Here is a 19,100-nt window from a genome sequence, read left to right on the forward strand (position 1 = left end):
GCCAGGGGGGTCACGGGTCGGCTGGGGGGGCGGTCGGAGGTTCTTGGGGGGGCGGTCGTTGGGGGGAGGGGTGTTTGCGTCGAGGGCAGGAGGGCCTGGGATCTCTCCTGCCCGTAATGTAGTGCGGGGTGGGGTTAGGGGGTCGCCGTGGCCAGGAGGGTTTGGGCTCCCTTCTGGCCCGATATTGTCGGGAAGTCGGCGGTCCTTCGGGGTGGGGGTGCGAGTGGTCCTGCCGGGGGGGGGGGATGTATCGGACGTCGGGGAGTCGGCCGGGCAAGAGGGCTTGGGCTCCCTCTTGCTCCGATCGTGGATGCGGGTGCGGGTGGGAGCGCGTGCGAGCGGTCGTTCGGGGTGGGGGTGCGAGCGGTCCTGCTGGGGGGGTGAATCGGGCGTCGGGCGGGGTGGGAACTATGTTTAAAAACTTTTGTATACCGCGCTCACGCATATAACGCGCGAGGGGTATGCGCGGTAGGTAAAAACGCGTATAACGCGCGCGTTATATGCGTGAAAATACGGTAATCTTCTCAAAATTTGAGCAATTCAAAAGTCCTTATCAACGTTTCAGGATAGCTGCCTTAATCAAGTGGTGATGTATTATATTAACCAGTGTATTGTAAACTGTATGCCGCCCGAGATTCTAGGTGTGCTGCGAGACGTCGGGGAGGAGGAGTGGCGCCGGCTGACTGCCTACAGGACATGCCTCTCGGGGTGAGAGGCACATCCTGTAGGCAGACAACTGATGCCAGCACCTCTCCTTCTCTCCTTGCCTCTTCCCTTCCAGCACCCCTTACTGGTGGCTCAGGGCCCCATCTCCATGACATCATCGCGTCAACATCCACGCACTTCCAGATGCCCTCAAGCCACGGCCACTGTGTTTAGTGTTCTACGGCTTTGCAAAGTTTGCAAGACACTGATATAAACACAAAAGGGGGCACAGGGTCTCGCCTCCTATGTCCAGAAGGAATGAAGATCTGGTCCTGGGCAATCCTGCACAACATATTCCTCAAAGCTGTCTTATGTGGCTGGGAAACAGAATGTCCTAGCAGACAAGTTAAGCAGACTCCTGCAACCTCATGAATGGTCTCTAAACTCAACTGTATTACGCCAAATATTTGCAGATTGGGGGACTCCAGAAGTGGATCTTTTTGTTCCCCCCCCCCCCCCCCCCACAATCACAAGCTCCCAGTCTTCTGTTCCAGGATCTACACTCCTGGAGTCCGATGCCTTCTTCCTCGACTGGACAAATAAGTTTCTGTATGCTTTCCCTCCCCTACCTCTAATTGGGAAACTTCCATGAGAGCAAGCTACCTTGATCCTCATAGAGCCTTGGTGGCCACGGCAACCATAGTTTCCTCTTCTACAATTCAGCGTACAAGATCTCATTCCATGTCAAATATTGCTCCTGACACAGAACAAGAGCTCCCTTCTCCATCCCAATTTATGCTCATTAGCTCTCACAGCATGGTATCTAACTCCCAATGACTAGATGATTTACCACTTTCAGCTCCAGTATCAGCTTTAAATTGAGTCTTCCAGAAAACCATCTACACAGTGTTACTATCGCTTTAAGTGGTCTCGCTTCACAGTATGGTGTAATCGCAATGCACTGGACCCAATATCTGTCCTGTCCTTTTCTTTTTATTTATTTATTTATATATTTATTTATTCATTTGTTACAACAAACAAAAATAGGAATACATATCTGTTCTTTTCTATCATTTATAGATTATTTATTACATCTCTTGGATTCTGGTCTCAAAACTTCTTCAGTCAAAAGCTCACTTCAGTGCTATTTTAGCCTTTCATGCACCTTTACATAAAAAGCCATTGTTGGCACATCCTAGTTTCTAAATTCATGAAGGGTCTGTTACATACTAAGCCACCTCTCGCACTTCTTGCTGTTGCTTGGTATTTAAACGTTTATATTTTCAACCCTAATGAAGCCTCCCTTTTAATTACTTGCAACTTCATCTCTCAAGCATCTCACTTGGAAAGTGATCTTCTTAATTTGTATCACATCTGCATGCTGAGTCAGTAGTAATAATAATAATTTTTTTTTTTTATATACCGCCCTACCACATAGTTCTAGGCGGTTCACACACAGTACTAAAATTATACAATCAGTGAATAAAATGGATCATTCTAAAAAGTTAACTAAAATTATACAATCAGTGAATAAAATGCATCATTCTAAAAAGTTGGACTAAAACTATGTGATAGGTGAATAAAATACAATGTACTAGAAAACAGTGAAATTCCACACAAAAAAAATACTAGCTTTAAGATCAAGCACTTGTTTCAGACCCACTTTACACAACATTCTACCACGATAGTTGTTCTTTGCATTCATCTCAAGTTTCTACCAAAGTTGTCACAGAATTTCATCTCAATCAATGTATAGTGTTTCCTGTCTTATTTCCAAGGCCACATTCTCATTCTGGCGAACCTGATCTCCACACAATTGGACTGTAAATGTGCTCTGGCTTACTATTTGGACTGCACCAAACCTCACAGAACTTCCACTCAGCTTTTTCTCTCATTCATTCCAAACAGACTTGGAGCTCCTGTCACCAAGAGAACCATCTTCACATGACTGGCAGATTGTATTTCTTTTTGTATGCTTGGGCTGGGTTATCCCTTGAAGGTCTGCACATAAAATCAGAACAATGGCAACTTCAATAGCTCACCTATGCTCTACTCCCATTGAAGATATTTGTAAAGCAGCCACTTGGTCCTCGATCCATACCTTCACATCTCACTACTGTTTGGAAACTCATTCCAGATGGGATAGTCAGTTTGGCCAAGCAGTGCTACAAAATGTATTCTCTACCTGAAAGCTAACTTATTCTCCAACCCTTATAGTTTCAGCTAGAGAGATCCACATGTGAGAATACGCTGCCTGCTTGTCCTGGGATAAAGCATAGCTACTAACCTGTAACAGATGTTATTCGAGGACAGTAGGCAGATATTCTCACAACACTCCCATCTCCCCTAATTGGCTTCTTAGCTTTTTTTTACTGAACTGATGGTCCCACAAGCTGACTTCAGGCAGGAAGACACTGGTGCATGCGCATTACGGGCAGTCTCAAGATTTCAAAATTTTTAAAAGTGACAGTACACTTTAACACTGTCCTTACCGGGCTCCATTTTTTTTCAAAGAGGTCAAGGCAGATGATTTTAAAATATGCAATGTCACCTCAGTAACAGCTATAGAAAAATAGACAAATATAGTGCAAAATATAGACAGCGGATTAAATTATCAAAACTGACATGTTTTGATCACTAAATATAAAATCATTTTCCTACCTTTGCTGTCGGGTGATTTCATGAGTTTCTGGTTGCACTTCCTTTGGACTGTGTATCCAATATTTCTTTCTTTCTGCCTCCTGCATCCTACCTCTCCTCCTAACCTCATTCCATTTCCCAACCAACAGCTCTCTCTCTTCCTCCATGAGTCCAACTTTTCTTCCTCTCTCCTCTGCCTCCATTGACAACAAGTCTCCCTCTCACTCTTATTCCCTCCCCTGCTGCAAAGGGAGTGGGGAAAGAGTGAAAGAGAGAGATCCAGGGTGCATCTCTCCCACTCCCTCTACTGCCACATCCAACATTTCTCCCTCCTTTCCATCAGTCCAACATCTCCTTCTCTCCTTTCCATCAGTCCAACATCTCGCTTCCTCTTCTCCAGTCCTCATTCCCTCTCCCAACCAACATCTTTCTCTCTCCATGAGTCCAACATTTTCTTCCTCTCTCATCCACTCCTATTGGCAACAAATCTCCCTCTCTTTCTCTGTTCATCTGACTTGAGAGATCCAGGCATCTCTCCCTTCTTTTAAAAAAATTATTTATTTTAATTATTTTAAACAAGATATTACATAGCACTTTCCATGGAAAAGCATAAAATACAAACAATAATAACATTATCCCCCAAACCCCATATCCAGTGGGTTAAAATGTGGAAATAACACATCTTTAAACATATAATTAAATATAACATTTACACTCCCATCCCTCCCCTTCCCCAAGGGACCTGGAATTCCTTCTTCATACGGACAGGAATAATATATACTTAACATCTTTATTTCCTCCTCTAACCTTATCCAAAATCTTCCTTCTTCAATTCAATATATTTCCCCCAAAGATCTTAAAATGTGACAACCAGTTTGTTAAGAGGACTGATAGTCTGTATTTTTCGCAGACTACTCCTAATTGGTCCCTCATATCTCTTAATATAGGATCCATAGGATTATGCCACTTCTGGGCCACATTTAATCGGACAGCTATAAATGCCAGATTCATAAGTTTAGATTGAGGAGATGACAATCCCTCAACCCCCCCCCCTCCTAATAATGCCCTTTCAGCTTTCATATCCACAGGGATCTCAATTAACTTACGTACTGAAACACCTGTTCCCAATACTTCTGAATAACTTGACATTCCCACCATATATGATAAAATGTATCTCTTTCAATGCATCCCCTCCAACAACCATCATTTTTCCCTTTTACACATTTACTAATTAGAACCAGTGTAATATACCAACGTACTAAAAGTTTAATAGCATTTTCCACCAAGGTAGCAGCTCTGACTGTATGGAAGAGATGGGATACAATTATCCCCCATTCATCAATGGTCTATTCCCTTCCCAAATCCTTTTCCCAGGCTCTCATATAAGGCTCTTTCCCACATCTATATATACAATTTTATATAGATGTGGGAAATACATCCTTTCATAACCGGATTTCCCAACCTCTTTTCAAATTCCAACTTCCTCAATATTTTTTTTTTCCATTGTTTTACATGTCATAATATAATTTTTTTATCTGTAAGTAGGGAAAAAGATCCCTTGCTACTAGTTGGTATTGGTCTTGAAGATCTCCAAAGGCTTTAATTTCCTCCTCCTCTATAAATTCTCCAAAATACCTTAAACCTTCTTGTTCCCACCTCTTAAAAATCCCCCTTCCCTTCCTGGTATGAAATCATGTGCAAATAATATAAGACAAAAATAAATCCCCTTCTCGTTACCCAACAGTGTTTTTTTACTACATCCTTCCATATCCTCATTGAGCAGCTGATAAAGGGATTACTTATATTTGTCATCTCTTTTTCCCCAAAGTTGCCCAAGGTAAATATTTCAAATCCCGAATATCTTGTATCCCTTCCAACATTTCTTGTTCTACCCTCATCCATAATTTAAGTGAATGTGAATGCCACTCAACTATCGTTCTCAACTGGGTAGCTCTATAGTAATCTTCCAAATGGGGTACACCTAAATCTCCTTCTGCCTTAGGCTTAAACATTGCATAGCTAGCCACCCTTGGACGTTTTCCTCCCCAGATAAATCTCAATATCATTCTATTCCATCTTTGGAAACAGGACTTTGGGATTTCAATTGGCAGCACTTGAAACAAATAAAGGAACTTTAAGAATAAATGGGATACCCATGTGGGATCCCTACGAGGGTCAAGATAAGGAAATTGGGTCATTAGGGCATAGACAGGGGGTGGGTAAGCAGAGTGGGCAGACTTGATGGGCTGTAGCCCTTTTCTGCCGTCATCTTCTATGTTTCTATGTTTCTTCTATCTTTACCACCTCCATACATCCTAACCAGGAAATATACATCCTATTCCAACGTTCTAAATCTTTCTGGATATCTACTATTAAGGGGATATAATTCTGTTGAAATAAAAGTTTCCAATCTACCCCAAGATTTATTCCTATGTAACGAATAGGTCTTTTTATCCATCTAAGGGGAACTAGTCTTTGTAAATCCTGGACCCTCCAGGCATCTCTCCCACTCCCTCTACTGCCACATCCAACATTTCTCCCTCGATCATATACAGCATTTTTCACCACTGCCCACCAGCCCCATGCCCTTATCTCCTGCTATCACTCCTCTCCAGCACAATGCCACATCTCTTCTAGGTGGGTTGCGGTTCTTGCAGTTTGTCCTGGCAGTCGTAATTTTGTTTTTTTAAAGTATTTAGCTAAAAGGGTGGCTGAAGGGGGAGGGTTGTCATTTTTGGCTAGGTAGGGTTTGGTGTCTGTGAGTTCTTTTAGTAATTGGAATAGTTTTTTTGTGTTTTGGGCTTCTATGCCTATTTGGTTTGTGTAGTATGTCTTTCTTTTAGTTTTAGTTTGTATTGTTGGTTTAGTTTTTTCCATGCTGCTCTTGTGTTCTTGGTTACTTTTTCTCCATTTTCTTTCTAGTCATCTAACATTCCTCCCCCTTGCAATCCCCTTCAATCTGTTCCCTTTCCACCACCATATCTAATATTTCTCCCTCTCATCCTTCTGTCCCCATGCATCTCCCTCTCCTTTTTCTATGACCAATTTTCCTTTCTTCCTTTCCCCATGTGCCACCATCTTTCCCTCTCACTCACACACTCATACCCAACAATTCTCCCTTTCTATTCCCTCCCTCCTATATCCCAAATAAGTGCCCCCCTCTTCCCTCTCTTCTGTGTCCCATATTTATGCCCCCTCCCTTCCATCAGTGTCGTGTTTGTGCTCCCTCCCCCTCCCTGCACGTAAATAGTTGCCCGTCCGTAGAAGCTGACGCTGCCTCCAGGGATCATGCCTTTCTAACTGCTCCCAGCTGCTGCCAGGATCCCACCTTCCTGCCCGCCCCCTGCTGCTGCCAGGAATCTTGCCTTCCTGCCCACCTTTGCCACTGCTGGGGATCCCTCCCTCCCTCCCTCGAAGCCAATCCAGTTCTTGTTTGAGCTGCATTCGCTCTTCCTGTCTGCAGCTGGGACAGGGCAAGCAGCAATTTACAAGCTTGCATGTGGCTGACCCACAAGCCTTCCCTCTGACATCAACTCTGATGTCAGAGAGAAGGTTTCTGAGTCAGGTACTTATGTGCAGCGTGTGAATCACTGCGTGTGCTGTTCATGCAAGCAGTGCTGCTGAAGAATGAAGGAGTGAGTGTGGCTCGAAGAAGGTGGTAACTGTTGGCTTGGGGGGCGGGGGCAGGCAGAGATCACTGGAAGTAGCTTCAGTTGCAGGGTGGGGGGAGGTGGGCAGGAACGCAGGATTCCCACCAGTGGGCGGGATTTGGTGGCCAGACCGCATACCCCCAAGGGTACGTGTGCCGCTTGTTGCGAAAAACTGAGTTAAATGTTAATTGCTCAAAAATCTAGAAAACAGATGAGTTTTTAGTTGTTTCCTAAAATGTAGATAGGAAACAGAGGACAGTAATAATTGTCCACAATCTACAAGATCAAACACACTACTGAGTCAAACTGCAATATGAGTTCACTGGTGCCTCTACTAAACAAGGTCCTGGGGATTTAGTTAGTTTTTTTATAGGAGTGGATTAAAATCTCTGCCTTTTATAACCAATGTGGTTTGGAGGTTTAACATGGTCAATTGATTTTATTTTATTTTCTTATTTCTTATATACCGCAATACTGTGAGGTTCAAAGTGGTTTACAATGAAGACAGATTAAAGATACATTAAAATAAAATAAATAAAAATGGTACTTTGGATTTCCCTATGCTACAGAGAGATTCAAGCCTGGCCAAAGTTAAAGAAAGCATAGTGTGATAGCAAGCTTTGGGGCTTCCTCCAAGTTTTCTGCTCTAGACCTCCACATGTATGACATTGACCCTTTCTATAGAAAGTTAATTTTCTCCAGTCATGTTGCTGCTGTTTGAAATGATCCATGTTATAAGGCATACACTAAGAGCACAGATTTTGATTGCATTATTTCTCTTTTCATACTTATCTCTATTTTCTTACAGAATTCAAAATGAATATATTTATTTCTGTCCTAGGGTTCATTTATCTTTGATGCCTGGATGAACAGTTGAAAAACAAAATTGTTTCTTTAATGGTGATAACTTTGACCAAACTTCTGGTAATGTATTACTAAATTAAGTGAGTAACTCCTGACAGCAATAATGGGAGGAGCCGTGAGTGCTGGGGAAGACAATGATGATTTAATTGACAACTTGAAAGAAGCTCAGTATATCCGTACTGAGAGAGTGGAACAAGCCTTCAGAGCTATTGATCGAGGAGATTATTATCTGGAAGGATACAGGGATAATGCATATAAAGACTTGGCTTGGAAATTTGGCAACATACATTTATCAGCTCCTTGCATCTATTCTGAAGTTATGGAGGCATTGAAACTTCAGCCAGGACTGTCCTTTCTTAATCTTGGCAGTGGAACCGGATACTTGAGTACAATGGTGGGCTTAATTTTAGGTAATGCAATTTTTCAGCATAATTTTGTCAACTGGCTTTTTCTTAGTTTGATTAAAGCATAGCTTATATGTTTGATGTGTGTATGTCTTAGACATGAAAGTTTATAAAGATTATTTATTAAATTACATAGGAACAGGAAACTTGAGAACAGATTAAAACATACAGTTTGTCTAGTCTGTCCATCCATACAACCTATTCAGCTATTCAGTTCTTTCCTCAGAAATCTCTGCTTTTCTTTGCTTTATTGAATCCAGATACTATCCTTGACTCCATCTTTAAAGGGAGGCTGTTCCACCACCCTTTCTGTAGAGAAATATTTTCTTAAATTATTCCTGAGTTTATTCCATTTTACCCTCATCCTTTGACCCTTTATTCTAGAGCCTCTTTTCCACTGAAAGAGACCTGCCCCCTGTGCATTTATACTTTGGAGCTATTATAATGTCTCTTAAGCTCACCTTGCATCCAACCCGGCCCATGTGCCTAAGGCCCCACCCACAGGAGGGGCCTAAGCCTACTGGACCTATTCCAGTTGGCCCAGGTGTCTCGGGCCCCACCTGTGGGCAGGATTTGAGCCACCTGGGCCAATCAGGTCCTAAGGCCAGCCATTCAGCGGGGGGGGGGGGGTTGCGAGTTGGCAGGGGGGGCCATCGGGTTGAGGGCAGGAGGGCTTGGGCGTCGAGGGCAGGAGGGTTTGGGCTCCCTCATGCCCGATCCTGTCGGGGAGTTCAGGGGGTGCCAGGGGCAGGAGGGCTTGGGCTCCCTCCTGCCCCGATAGTGTCTGGGAGGTTGGGGATATCGCTGGGCAAGAGGGCTTGGGCTCCCTCTTGCCCCGATGTCGGTGGGGGGGGAGGGGGGTGGATTCTGTAACCGGTGTTGGTTTTGACAGACACCGGTTAAAGAATCCAGCTTTTAGGCAAAGGACTGGCTCCTCCTTCGCCTAAAAGCCCTTGTTTTGGACGTTTGGGGCTTAGGCTTTTTTTAGGTTGATTATATGATATAAGTTTAGACGTAGTGGTGGTCTGGGCGTTTAAACAGCTAAACGTAGAGGCAGGCCATTATCAAAAAAAACCTCCTTTTGGATTTTTTTTTTGATAATTGACATTTTCCCTTCTTCTACTTTCAACGTATAAGGCCTTAGGCCAAAAGGGGACTTAGACGGGTTTTTTTTATTATGCCCCTCCACATATTCATTCTCACATATGGGTGACATCATCAAGTGGAGCCCGGATGCTAAGCTCGCAAGCAGACTTGCTTGAAGAAACTCGAAGTTTCGAGTCTACCGCACCATGCATGCGCGAGTGCCTTCCCACCCAGCGCAGGGCACGTCTCCTCAGTTCTCATTTTTCCGTGGAGCCGAGAAGTCCGTCTTTGACTCTCTGCATTTAACTTCGTTACTTCGTGCCTTCTCTGAACCGCGGTTTGTATTTTCTTCTTCACGAATCGCTGTTCATCCTTTATTTCTTTTATTTCTAGTTAAAAAATTTTTTTCGATCTTCTGTCCATTTGACGGGGCAGGCTGCTCGGCCGCAGCCCAAGGGCTTCGATTTTGCAGCGGCTATTTTTCCTTCTATGTCCCGGCCTGTAATGGGTTTCAAGAAGTGTAGCCAGTGCCATCGTGTGATTTCCCTTATGGACCCACACCGTCGGTGCCTCAAGTGCCTTGGGCTGCAACATCACCCGAAGTCATGTGAGCACTGTGATACTCTTCAACCTCGAGCCCTTAAACGTCGTCACCTTTTGGTGGAGAAGCTATTTGGGATGGATTCTTCCTCAGATCCCTCAACATCGAAGGCGCCCTCGACCTCACCTTCGGCCGAGACTCCTCCTGCTTCAACTGCTTCCACCTCGAGCCTCATCAGACCTTCGTTGTTTACAGAGGCTCTCTCTTCGACGACACCTGCTGTTTCCTCAGGTCAGATAGCTCAGCAGAAGGTTCCATCGGTGGTGCTTAAAGTACATCTACACTGCCTCGGTGGAGCCTCCAGCCAAAGCAGGTGGTCTGGTTTCAGACGCGGATCCATCCTTGCTGGCTTCTTTCCAGACCATGTTGGAGAAGCAATTCATTTAGTTCCTTACTAATATGGGACCGAAGCTGCTTCCTCTCATCCAGCCTGGGCATTCAGCAGACTCCCGCGAGGTTGAGCCGCTTCTTTTGCCTCAGTATGAACTACACCGCGGTTGTCGCAGAGACTCTTTGCAGGGAGCAGAGTTTCTGCGAGTGTCTGGTCTGGTATCCAAGCATGCAAAGCAAGGAGCAGAATCTTTGCAAGTGCCTCAGCAGGAATCCTCACACTTTATACAAGGAGCAGAGGCTTTGGGAGTGCATTGAGGTTCCTCCATCAAGCCTCTGGAGCTTCGATCTACAGCCTCCAGTCCTATCCATTCTTTGGTGGCATCGGCTGCTTCTGTCTCCGAGGCGAAGTTTTTTAAATCTTTGAGATCTGCTTCCAAGCATCGTTCTCACCGACGATCGAGGCCTTCATCGAGACATACTTCCAGGCATAGTTCTTCTTCTAAAGAACATCCCTCTTCAACTAAGCCTTGCTCTACTCCTACTTCGACTAGACTGCCGACTCCTCGCTCGAGGTCTTCACTTCCGAACCTCGAGGATGCAGCGGTTTCGATTGCTTCGTCCAAGTCTTCATATTCTTTTGATGCCTTTTTTCCTGCCGAAGCTTCATCTTCGACCCAGGCTGCCTCGACGTCCTCGAGTCCTTCTCGAGGCAAAGCATTGGCAGATTAGCTATCTTTCTCATCTTTTCTTCGTCAGATGGCTGTTGACTTGGATCTTCAATTAGATGCTGGATCCAAATACTCTAAGGAGTACCTCGAAGTCATGCATCTCCCTCAACCTCCGGCAGAGTCTCTTCCAAGCTTTTGTCTCAGACTTTTGGTCGATGCCTGGAAACCCCTTATACCATGCGGGCTGTTCCAGGCAAATTGGACTCTAGATATAAAACTGTACATCGCAATGGGTTTGAAAACTCACAGTTATCTTATCAGTTCCTGCTAGTCGAGTCCTCCGTAAAGAGGTCCCATCCTTCTAAGGTTTATGCCACCGTTCCTCCTGGAAGGGAAGGGAAAACTATGGACAAATTCGGACGTCACATCTTTCAAAATGCCATGATGTCCTCTGAAGTCCTCAATTATAATTTTATTACTTATTTTGAGTTTCTCATTTCTTTATTACCAAAATTCTTGATTTATTGGGATACTCAAAAGCACTTTGAATTTCACGAAGTCCTTGCTTCTTTATCACAACTCCGAATACATCTCCTACAGTCATCTTACGATGCCTTCGAGTTATCTGCCCGGGCAGCTGCTTGCTCTGTAGCTATGCGCCGCCTTGCCTGGCTTCGTATCATTGACATGGACCCTAATCTTCAGGATCGCTTAGCTAATATTCCTTGTGCGGGCAATGACCTCTTTGATGAATCCATCGAGGCAGCCACCAAGAAATTGTCTGAACATGAAAAATCCTTTGCTTCTATTGTCAGTCCTAAGCCAAAGCCAGCTCCTGCCAAACCTACATGCCCTGCTCCTATCTATCAATGGTGTTTTGCTCTGAGGATGGCTCCTTACAATCGCCCTCCTCTTAAAAAACAACAGCCTCAGAAGCAACAAAAACCTCAACCTTCTGCTGCACCTAAGGCTACTCAGCCTTTTTGACTGTTTAAACAGAGCATAACCTTTACCGTTCTGACTCTGACTTCTTTTCCCCCTGTAGGAGGTCGTCTCCATCATTTTTACCACCGATGGATGACTGTTACATCCGACCTCTGGGTGCTTACCATCATCAGGGAAGGATACTCTTCATTTCACTCAGGTTCCACCAGAGCTTCCTCCAAGAGAGTATCCTTCCAGTCCTTCCCAGACTGCCCTTCTTCTTCAGGAAGCTCAAGCTCTGCTTCGTCTCCATGCCATCGAACCAGTTCCTTTGGAGGAGCAGAACAGGGGTTTTTACTCCCGTTACTTCCTTGTTCCGAAGAAGACTGGCGATCTGCGGCCCATTCTGGATCTCAGGGCTTTCAACAAATTTTTGGTCAAAGAAAAATTTTGAATATTGTCCCTGGCATTCCTTTATCCACTTCTCGAGCAGAACGACTGGTTATGCTCTCTGGATCTCAAGGAGGCCTACACTCATATCTCCATTCATCCGGCCTCCCGTCAATTTCTCAGATTTCGGGTGGGGAATCTGCATAATCAATACAAAGTGCTGCCCTTCGGCCTGGCTTCATCTCCCAGAGTGTTCACCAAGTGCCTTGTAGTGGTAGCAGCAGCTCTATGGAACCATGGTCTTCAGGTATTTCCCTACCTCGATGACTGGCTCATCAAAGATTGAACATCTCAAGGGGTTATTGTAGCGACCCAATGGACTACCTGGTTCCTACAAAGTTTGGGATTCGAAATCAACTTTCCCAAATCCCAATTAAAGCCCTCACAGAATCTACAATTCATTGGAGCTGTTCTGGACACTGTCCAACTCAGAGCATTCTTCCTACAACAATGTCTGGCGATTCTTCTTCAACTCAGTCATACAGTGTCTTCCCGGTCTTTCATCTCAGCGAGACTCATGATGGTACTCCTAGGTCATATGGCCTCCACAGTACATGTGACTCCTTTTGCCAGACTTCACCTCAGAATTCCTCAGTGGACCCTGGCATCTCAATGGACATAGGTTTGCGACCCACTTTCTCAACACATAACAGTCACTCCTTCTTTGAAGCAGTCTCTCCATTGGTGGATGCTTTCTTCCAATCTCTCCAGAAGCTTGCTTTTTTAAATGCCCCCCATCAGAAGGTCCTCACGACAGATTCCTCGACCTACGCTTGGGGCGCTCATCTCGATGGTCTCCATACTCAAGGCCACTGGACCAGTATGGATCGTCAGTGTCATATCAATCTGTTGGAACTCAGAGCGAGCCTCAAGGCTCTCAACGCTTTTCAACATCTTCTTCACGACCAGGTAGTCCTCATTCGGACGGACAACCAAGTCGCCATGTATTATATCAACAAACAGGGAGGGACGGGATCTGCCTCCCTTTGTCAAGAAGCTCTGAAGGTTTGGGACTGGGCAATCTGCCACAACACCTTCCTCAAAGCTGTCTACATCCAAGGGGTGAAGAATTGCTTGGCGGACAACTTGAGTCGTCTTCTGCAACCTCACGAATGGACACTCCATTCCTCGCCTCTTCATCACATTTTTTCACAGTGGGGAACACCTCAGATAGACCTCTTTCCAGCTCCCCACAACTACAAATTGCCTCAGTTCTGCTCCAGGATATACTCTCCCCATCGCCTCGAGGCATATGCTTTTCTTCTGGAATGGACGAATCTCTTCCTATATGCATTCCCTCCATTCCCTCTCATTCTCAAGACTCTGGTTAAGTTGAAGAATGATCATGCCACCATGATTCTGATTGCTCCTCGGTAGCCGAGACAACCTTGGTACTCCCTTCTACTTCAACTCAGCAGCAGGGAGCCATACCTTCTCCCAGTTTTTCCTTCTCTGCTTACACAGAGTCAGGGATCTCTGCTTCATCCCAACCTGCAGTCTCTACACCTGACAGCTTGGTACCTTTCAACATAACTCCTCTTCAGTTTTTTCAATCTGTAAGAGACGTTTTAGAGGCTTCTCGGAAGCCTACCACTAGACAATGCTATCACCAAAAATGGACTAGATTTTCTACATGGTGTTTTTCCCATGATAAGAAGCCTCAGCATTCCTCCTTATTTTCTGTTTTGGATTACCTTTTGCACTTATCCACTTCTGGCCTCAAGTCTACATCGATCCGAGTCCATCTCAGTGCAATTGGGGTTTTCTATCAGCCTATTGACGGGAAACCCCTCTCTGGTCATCTGGTGGTTTCCAGATTCATGAAAGGACTTTTCAATGTCAAACCTCCTCTCAAACCGCCTCCTGTGGTTTGGGACCTCAATGTTGTCCTTGCTCAACTGATGAAGCCTCTGTTTGAACCATTTGACAAGGCTCATCTGAAGTATCTCACTAGAAAAGTGGTGTTTCTCATTGCCCTCACTTCTGCTCGACGAGTCAGTGAGCTGCAAGCCTTAGTTGCTGATCCACCTTTTACGGTGTTTCATCATGATAATGTGGCCCTCCATACTCATCCAAAATTCCTCCCTTAAGTGGTATCGGAATTTCATCTCAATCAATCTATTGTTCTTCCAGTGTTCTTTTCGAAGCCTCATTCTCATCCTGGAGAAGTAGCTATTCACACTCTGGACTGTAAACGTGCTTTGGCTTTCTATTTGGAATGCACCAAACCACACAGAACTGCTCCTCAACTTTTTGTCTCCTTTGATCCAAATAAGTTGGGACATCCTATATCTAAGTGTACCATCTCCAACTGGATGGCTGCTTGCATCTCATTCTGCTATGCCCAGGCTGGATTACCCCTACACAGTAGAGTCACAGCCCATAAAGTTAGAGCAATGGCAGCTTCAGTAGCTTTCTACACCTATTGAGGAAATTTGCAAGGCTGCTACTTGGTCCTCGGTTCATACTTTCACTTCTCACTATTGTCTGGATACTTTCTCCAGACGGGATGGACAGTTTGGCCAAACAGTATTACAAAATTTATTCTCTTAAATTGCCAACACTCCCACCATCCCATTTTGGTTAGCTTGGAGGTCACCTGCTTGTCCTGGGATAAAGCACAGTTACTTACCATAACAGGTGTTATCCAGGGACAGGAGGCAGCTATTCTCACAACCCACCCACCTCCCCTGTTTGGCTTCTCTACTAGCTATCTGAACTGAGGCGACATGCCCTGCGCTGGGCGGGAAGGCATTTGCGCATGCACGGTGCGGTCAACTTGAAACTTCAAGTTTCTTCAAGCAAGTCTGCTTGCGAGCTTCTGCATCCGGGCTCTGCTGATGACGTCACCCATATGTGAGAACAGCTGCCTGCTGTCCCTGGTTAACACCTGTTACGGTAAGTAACTGTGCTTACTGTATTTTTCGGTCTATAAGACGCACCTACGTGTAGAGGAGGAAAAACCAAGAAAAAAAAATTTGGTTCAGAATTTTTTTTCTTGGTTTTTCCTCCTCTACACGTAGGTGCATCTGGTGGTCTGGTGCTGGGAAGCTCGCAGCCTGAAGCAGCACGCAGCCCTCCGGTATCTTTTTTTTAACTGGCGGAGGTCCAGCGCGGTCTCCTGCTGGATGGCTGCCTTTCTTGTTGCAGAGCAGAACAGTGCATAATGCAGGATCGTGACCTTTGCGCTTCCTGCCTTATCCCTTGCTGCTCCATGATTGGCTGCAGTCAGTTCTTGTGAGAACTGACTGCTGCCAATCACGGAGCGCTGAGGAACCAGACAGGAAGTGCAAAGGTTGCGCTCCTGCATTTTGCCCCGCTCTGCAATGAGAAAAGCAGCTGTTAAGCAGGAGACTGATCTTGACCATCGCCAGTTAAAAAAAGGTATCGGCAGGTGGGGGGGGGGGAAAGGTATATTCACTGCATAAGATGCACCCACTTTTCCACCACTTTTTGAGGTGGAAAAAGTGCATCTTATGGAGCGAAAAATACAGTATATGTCATGTACATAAAATATGGCAAAGTCTTTTCTCTGATCACAATCCACTATCACAGCTCTAGATAGTTTAAATTATTCAATAAATAAATAATTATAACTGTGTAAAGTACTCAGACCCTACAACCAACTTTGTTCAGTGTTTTCACTCAACTGTGGTTGCCAGAGGGACCATCATCACTTACTTTACAGTCCTTTGCCTCCCTAAGTTACTGATCATAAACCACATACAGCATCGTATAATAGTAACTTATCTGAAGTTGTTGATGGGAGGCCCTTTGTTGGATGACTCAGCAGCCATGGACTGGAACCATGAAAGTGCTTGTGCTCTGAAAGTGCTCGTGTTTAAAACCAACTAAGTACCATACTGAGAAACCGAGCCCCTCAACTCGAGTTCCGTGTCCTTCTTCAGGAGGGGTCTGTAATAAATAAAAATAAAATAATAATCTTCAAAATCATTATTATAAATCAATCTAACCCTGCTTCATTTATAAATCTGCACTGAAACAGCTCATTCCAACTCCAATATGTTAGAAACTAAACATCTAAACTCTACTTTATGAACTCATAAATTATAACATACCTTCTCTAGGCTAATACAAACCCGGAGAGAGACCAGCCGGGGCCAAGAGTGAGCTCAACTATAAAAACTGCCCACTTTATATCCTACCCCAAAAGTGGAACCAAGAACGATGCAAAACGCGCCATCTCATTACCATACCAAAGTTGCCAAGGTCCACCAAAAAAAAACTTTTACAGTTGAAACCAGTCGATTTCAGCGTTTAAACCCTGAGGAGCTAATGTAGACCAACTGAAAATACTTTAAATTTCTATAACCATAACACAAGAAATTGGTGAATGTGAAAAGCTCAGACCCTACAACCAAACTCTAGTGAATAAACACAGAGCTAGTTGTTAAAGAGACCATCACAGCTGATCACTGTCTCATTCCACCGCAAACAGAATTCTCATTCAAACTCAAACTCTGAATAATCGGGAAGTACTTATCTGTAATGGTGGAGTTGCTGGGAACGTCTCACAACTGCTCCGGTATGATAATCAAAATAAAACAAAATTTGCTGCTGTCTCAAAACTTCCCTCGACCCCCCCCCCCAACTCGAGTTTCACAAATTGGAGCTTCATCAGGAGGGGACACCTTAGCGGGAATCCCGCCCAAACGAACTGACAGCACAGAGAACAATGACTCTTTTTTTTTTTTTTTTTTTACTTAGTCATATATTTGATCACTTAATTATTATAGGGTTTCTCATCAGTTGTTAGTTATCAAAAAATATGGCAGGCATAAAACAAACCAACCAAATAGGGGGTCTAAAGGATAACTTATAATACCTTTATTCAACAATTTTTCTTTTGCACATGAGGTATGAATGTTTTAAATTTTTATTAACCCACTTATTCTGAACATATAAACAATACCCTAATTTAAAAATCGAACTCATCCCTAAAATTTATAATGAGATTGAAGTATCATAGATATGCATAATTCTCAGTAAAGAGACCTCTTATAACTTAGATGTTATTTCAGGACCTCATTCTAAATGCATGTAATGTAATCATTTACTTCAAAACCTCCTTCCTACCCTCAAATTTAATTATATATTAATTTATTGAAATGTTTATTGGTAAATTAGTAAAAAATCTGACTAACTAACTGGGGAGTGCAATTTTTTAATTTATTTAACTTCATCAATTATATATTTTTCTAAAATTCATCAATTATATATATTTTTTTAATATGTGCTTTATACAAGAGCAACAACACTTATCTTAATGGCTTTCCAGCCAGAGCCAAAGTTGGGGGACCATGAACTGCCCGACGCTCTCACTTAAATTAGAGCGTTTCAGCTAATAAATAGCCTTCTTCGGGGGACAATGTTGCTGTTGTGCCACTACAAGAAAGAAATTTGTTTAAAACACATTGTTTGCGCCTAAAAGATATGACGATAACCACTAGCTTGTGACAAATCAATTTAAAAATTCTTACTGAGATAATTGACTCTGTTTTTTCACAGCTATATAAACTTTTATATATATATATATAAACCTTTATACATATATAAACTCTATAAACCTTTTATCAATAGATTAACTGAACTAAACTACCGTATTTTCACCCCTACCAACATGGCTTCAGAACCTGCTTTAGCACTGAATCCCTCCTAGTTTCCCTAATTTCAAAGGTACAACAACTACACTCACGTAACAATTTCGCTGTCCTACTACAATTCGATCTTTCCGCTGCTTTTGATGTTTAGCCCGCCTACTTCGGAGGGCTTTAAACTAGGTAAGTAGGGGGAGGGTACCCACTTATATACCAGTGCAGTAAGAAACAATCCTGATGTGGTGATCCAAAACTGCGCTTCTAAGTCCGAGGTAAGTACCCTCACTGCTAAAGGTTCACTAGAAAACACTTTGAGTCAGATAGGAATTTCTGTACAGGGGTTTAACAAACGCACAGAGTGGAGAGCTATGTATGTCAACGCACATAGTTTAGGGAATAAATTTCTAGAACTGGAAACAGAAATTGTGAATGCCGACCTAGACGTGGTGGCAATATCAGAAACATGGTTCACGGACTCCCATGGGTGGGATACAACTATACCAGGATACAACCTGCTTCGACAAGACAGGAAGGGTAAGCTAGGAGGAGGGGTAGCAATTTACATCAAAGAGAACATCAAGATAACAAGGATCACAGATGTTAAGTACACCGGGGAATCCATCTGGGTCAACCTGGCCAGAGGTGGAGAAAAGTGCTTGTACCTTGGTGTGGTATACAGACCTCCAAGACAAACAGAAGACAAGGATAACGAATTGATTGAAGACATTGAAAATATTACTCTACGGGGGGACACTGTTCTGCTAGGGGACTTCAACATGCCCAATGTAGACTGGAACACACTCTCAGCGACAACTTGTGGTAGCAGGAGGATTTTGACGTCCATGATGGGAGTACAGCTTAAACAAATGGTACTAGAGCCCACTAGGGCCGAGGCCATCCTAGACCTCGTACTTACAAACGGCGAGAGTGTCTCGGAGGTCTTAGTGGGAGAAACGCTAGCTACCAGTGACCATAACATGGTATGGTTCAACCTCAGGAAAGGTTTCCCTAAATCACAAACTAAAACGAGGGTACTCAATTTCCGGGGCACTGATTTCGCACGTATGGGAGATTTCGTCCAGCAGACGCTGCAGGATCAAGAAGCAACTGATAATGTGGAAGCCATGTGGTCAAACCTGAAATTGACCCTACACGAGGCAACTATCCGCTACATAAAATTGGTACATAAACAACAAAGAAACAAAAAACCCCAATGG

The 19,100-nt window shown here is 44.0% G+C and overlaps 1 protein-coding gene across 2 annotated transcripts in view; it reads left to right on the top strand.

Moving 5' to 3' along the window:
- Nucleotides 1-19,100, top strand: part of PCMTD1 (protein-L-isoaspartate (D-aspartate) O-methyltransferase domain containing 1) — a 129,417-nt gene that overhangs the window by 39,920 nt on the left and 70,397 nt on the right. For both annotated transcript variants that reach the window (XM_033933693.1, XM_033933692.1), the window contains exon 3: nucleotides 7,777-8,209. In XM_033933693.1, the coding sequence (XP_033789584.1) occupies nucleotides 7,903-8,209 (307 nt within the window). In that variant the 5' untranslated portion in view covers nucleotides 7,777-7,902. The remainder of the gene's footprint in view (nucleotides 1-7,776; nucleotides 8,210-19,100) is intronic.

The sequence above is a fragment of the Geotrypetes seraphini genome, chromosome 2 (assembly GCF_902459505.1).
Source record: "Geotrypetes seraphini chromosome 2, aGeoSer1.1, whole genome shotgun sequence".
NCBI classification, from domain to species: Eukaryota; Metazoa; Chordata; class Amphibia; order Gymnophiona; family Dermophiidae; genus Geotrypetes; species Geotrypetes seraphini.